The following is a 4,753-nucleotide window of genomic DNA, read 5'->3' as shown; positions in this document are numbered from 1 at the left end:
CATATAATGTTCACTAATTACAGAAGCTGTATTTTTTTTTAACTTTGTTTTCAGTATTTCCAGGAAAACAATAAAAAAATGCAAAGACTTGCCAATTCAGAGCACTGCTATTAGTCATCGCACTGTGAATTATTTCTCTAAGTACTGAGCATGTTCACAGCAGGCTAACATCACCGTTCCCTTACTGAGTGGGAGCCTCTCTCAATTTAATGGGATCAATTACATAAATTAACCTCTCTAAATATCTCCAGCAATCATTAAAACTCGCGTATCTCTGATTTTAGATGATATCTCTTACCAAAAACATCCTGGTGGTACTGGCCTCCGAACTTAAAGCAGGGTTGGAACTTGCGAGAAGATGGATTTGAGTCAGAAGCTGAACATGCTTGAAGAATAAAATCAGAGATGGGGCTTTTTCAGTGTATCAGACACGCAAGGAACTAGAAAGCATAAGTATAGAGGCACAGGAAATATCTCCTGAGCACCTCAAAAATCGCATTCTGACTTCAAAAAACCTTTTAAATAAGAGAAATCCAAAGGAAAACTTTAATATCCACTTGCAGGAAGTTCGTCATGCATATTTTGAACACCGTCTGTTCAAGCCTTAGGGTAGTTTCCCAGCTTTTGTGCTACCAATGATCAATACAGAAAGGAGATTTCTTATTAAATACTTCAGTATTTTTTCAGAAACAATTACTTCAGCTATCAGAACTGCCCACGTGCTCACAAACACCACACTTCTTGCTTTGCAGCTGAAGAATAACAAGGTTGTTGACAGGTCTAATGCAAGATCCACTTTTGTGCTTGTGGCTGAAGGGTCTGTGTCCTCTCCTGGCTGCCACAGACCAGAACATGACACCGGAGAAGGTGTGCAGAATAACGAACCACTGCTCAGCAAGACGTGTACCAAGTTCACACAAAACCAGTGCACTTTGTTCTCCTGAGACTGAGCTGGCTCTAAGTTTCAAGTTTTGAGAAGTTGTCTTCAACCTTGTACAGACCCGGAAAACAAATTCTCCAAGTACAGCTTCTCATCTGTGCTGCTTTTACGGTGTTCAAACTGAATTCCTACACAGTCTTGTGCAGCGGGAGGAGGAAAAGAGAGCACAAGCAACATCAAGAGTAAAAAGTAATAAAGAAGTTGGTGAAAACAGGATTTTGAGAGATTACAGTCAGAATTCAAACATGGCCAGGGCAGCTGTCTCACCTGAGAACAAGACAGACCCCAGGAGGCAGGCCCTGCTTTGGACAATCAATTCAAATTGTCTTTCAGCATGGAACCAGGCTTGTCAGTACCAGTGGGAGATACAGCTCCAACTGCAGCTTTTTCAATCCATTTCTTTAAGGAAGCACCCCAAAGTGCTTGCTGTACCCCCGGCCTTCCCCACCCCCACAGCGTACAGCAGATATTCATTAGGTCAGACCTGGTAACCTTTTATTACCTGCTGCATTTGCTGCTGGAGCCTTTTCCTTTGCACACTGTCCAAAACAAGGCTCTGGAGAGGCTTCTCGTTTTGAGGTTTTGATTTTTCTGTCTCTTGCGGTGGCTTGATTGAGGACTTTTTCATTCTCAACTGCTCGAGTTGTTCCTTCACTGTGCGATGTTGCTCGTTCAGTAAATTGGCCAGAGGCTCTTCAAATCTGTTTGAGATCAGACGGTTCAAATGTAATCGTCACGTAACGTAATAACCATTCACACATTTCACTCTGTATTTGGGAGGCACAGCTCAAGACCTATCATCCCTGTACTACTCCACACTCAAGCACTCAGATACTCTCAGCAGCAGTCAGGATCTAAAATAATATGCAGTACGCTAGAACCAATCCTGTTTGATTTGTATCATCAGGCAAGCTCTGAACCCAAAGGTATTACGGGTGGCATTTTACCATGGGGGTCTCCAGAAAGACAACTAGACGCTGATTCAAATGCTGCAAAAGAGACGGACATTATGACCTAGCTGTGTGCAGAGTACTCTGTCAGACATCTGCTGACACTACAGCGAGCGCCACTCCTGTAGCAGAAAAGAGGACGCATCTGTTCCTGTCCTTTCAACCATCCCCTGCTTTATGGCAGAGTTCTGTTCGGTTTAGCTACACCGGTTAGTATTCGCCTTTCCGCCAGCTGTCAGCTTCACTTCTGTAACAGGCCTGAAGTCAGCTGGAAGTTGTTCCATGACGCTTCTAACGCAAGGTTCTAAAAACAACCATACACTTAGCAAACAGGTATTTTGACCCAAAATAACTTTCAGAATCCTGTAAACAGACAAAGCTGGGGAAAGAAGCGATTGTGAGAACTGCCCACCGAAGGAAAATTAATGCAACTAGCCATCATCAAAGAGAAATGCGTACAAGTAACGGGAGCATAAAGCCTCCCTGCTTTTCATCTGTAGCTGAAGAACCGCTGCACTCTCCTCTGGTACTGCTCATCCCAGAGAGAGTATCACAAACTCCAGCCTTCATTTTAGCTCCCTTCCCAAACAGATACAGCCTGATCTTGTGCTGATCTGCCCCATAAACAAGGAGACCCCATTCCTACTGCAGCCCACCTTTAGCCAGCGTCTGCAATTGATTCAACAGAGCACTATTATTATCCCAAAAGAATCGCCTTGGATCCTTTCCTCTTCAAGGCACCGTTTCAAGTATAAACCATACCAAAAAACCACCAAAAACCTATTTCCAACTGTTATAGTCATTTCAGACCTAGGCCTCAGCTAGCTCGTGCAGTCGTCCTCCTTAGAAACGCCATCATTGCATCCAAGCTATTTACTGAAAAGATACAGTGACACACTTGGTCAAACCAGCTCCTCAAGCGCTTCTTGTCATCACAAAAAAGTAAGGGCAGTAAGCGAACTTTACCCCTCCACTAAACAATAAAAAAATAAAATAGATTTTTAAACAGACATGAAAACGATTATTTGGCTGACATTATTTCAGAACTCTACACTCACCACCACAGTGTAAACCACAAGAATGGAGAGAGGTAGAGCTGGTAGCACTCTGAGTTTGGGAGCTTCTTTGCACAGGCCCTACGTGGCTTTGATCCCACCTGCAGCAACGCCCCAGTATCCACCAGTTCTCTACCCATTCCTCTGGAGCGTCGTCGCCAGACACGCAACACCCTGCTCCACTAACTGTGGTTAGTTAACCGCTGAAATAACTGACTTAGCAGGTAGTGAAGCAATTTTTTAAGAGTTAGTCTAGTAAAGGGGGATATGTGGATGGACTTGAGAAATAAACGTGATTTAAATAGGCAGGGACAGTGTATAGAGCATGGAGGTCAGAAAACAGGAACAGAATCCCCCACTAGAGATGCTGCCTGGTTGGACTAGATCCCCTTTCTGACAGGCCCCAGCTGTTTTCAGCTACGGCCACAGAACAGCACCAATCTTCTAGTGCAGGCGCTTTGCTGTGTCCTTCTGACCATCTGACCATCGTCGTCTTCAGATGCTCTGCAATCAGTACAGTCAAAGGTGGCAGACAGAAAAAACCACAGAGGGTCAAGTTAAGTGCTGAGGCTGGTCACTAAAAACAGCTCAGAGCTTTCGGAAGAGGGGTCCGCTCCCTCTTTGGTGGATGGCACAGCACAGCTGCAGGTAACCACAGGCTTTTCACCATACAGTCACTTTTTGGGGTTACGATGACCAAATGATCCTACCTGAGTGCCTGTGGTGTATTAAAATTAGGCCGTGACTCTGTAACGTTATCTTCATCTTCTGGACCTTCATCTTCCATGTTCGAGAAACCCATCTCATCCTGAAACTGAGAGCAAACGTGTAGCAGCCGTCAGGAATGGAGAGCTCAAGCAGTACGTTTCCCAACAACCCTCTTTAGCTCAGAAAGCTGGTGACGATCCTCTTAACATCGACATTCCTCTGCAGGGAGTGAAGGAGGCTCTGATAGATCTGCCTTCCCAAGGCTCAAAATTACACGGCTACGGTAGGGCCCTTTGCGGAGAGTTACAGCACTAAAGCATCTTACAGAGACCCCCCTTCACGTGACAGATCTGAGAAAGATGACTCTTCAGTGCTATTCCAAATTCACCACTTACTGTCTCAAACAGCTCCTCCATCAGTTCATTCACTTCCTTTTCTGCAAGTAAACGGAGAAAAAAATTACAAAGGTTCCTTTTCCAAGAAACTTAGCAATAATGTCATACTACCAAGTCATGCAAGGACTCTCTCTCACAAAGGGAAACCCTCCACTTGTCGAGAGGGGACCGAGGAGCAAAGGCCCCTGATATTCTACTCTTTTTAATGCTGGGCCTCAAAAAACTTCAGCTGAGACCATTTTGATTCAAAGACACCATCTGAAACCTGACTTTCAGAATTACATTCCAAGTTGCATTAACCTGCAATAAGACCTAAACCAAGTGAGCTTCACTGAGAAGATGAAAAGTGGTTCGTTTATAGAACTAACTTGAGGATTATCAGGACTTGGGGAAAATTTTATTCCACTCAAGTCGTAAGGCAAGCATCCAGTTCTGAACTGGCTGAAGCTTTATGAAAGCCCGTACCCTCACGTGAGTATGCCTCAGTCTCTGCTACGGAGTGACGCTGGATGTGGTGTCACAGCAGCTCTGGCTAGATCCTTTCATGTGTTGGCAGAGAACAGCTGTTCAGGTCAGCATGCAGATGGTTTTTGAGTTAGCCTACACTGCAAAATGTGTGCAACAAAACGCTCACTTCTCAGACAGAGTCACTAATCCTAACAAGGAATGAGGTGGCGTCCTGGGTCCAACATGGTGGAACCGGAT

General features: G+C 44.7%; 1 protein-coding gene across 1 annotated transcript in view; it reads right to left on the bottom strand.

The window, feature by feature from the left end:
* YY1AP1 (YY1 associated protein 1) overlaps window positions 1-4,084 on the bottom strand; it is a gene marked incomplete at its 3' end in the record, with an annotated part of 6,667 nt that extends 2,583 nt beyond the window's left edge. Inside the window, exons 1-4 of the mRNA XM_010137715.1 lie at window positions 4,049-4,084; window positions 3,656-3,759; window positions 1,443-1,641; window positions 299-385 (exon numbers count right to left, since the gene is read on the bottom strand). Coding sequence (XP_010136017.1) covers window positions 299-385; window positions 1,443-1,641; window positions 3,656-3,759; window positions 4,049-4,069 — 411 coding nt within the window. The remainder of the gene's footprint in view (window positions 1-298; window positions 386-1,442; window positions 1,642-3,655; window positions 3,760-4,048) is intronic.
* Between the last annotated feature and the right edge of the window lie 669 nt (window positions 4,085-4,753).

The sequence above is a fragment of the Buceros rhinoceros genome, unplaced genomic scaffold (assembly GCF_000710305.1).
Source record: "Buceros rhinoceros silvestris isolate BGI_N320 unplaced genomic scaffold, ASM71030v1 scaffold25786, whole genome shotgun sequence".
In the NCBI taxonomy this organism is placed as follows: Eukaryota; Metazoa; Chordata; class Aves; order Bucerotiformes; family Bucerotidae; genus Buceros; species Buceros rhinoceros.
This window is presented reverse-complemented; position numbering and strand designations above follow the sequence as displayed.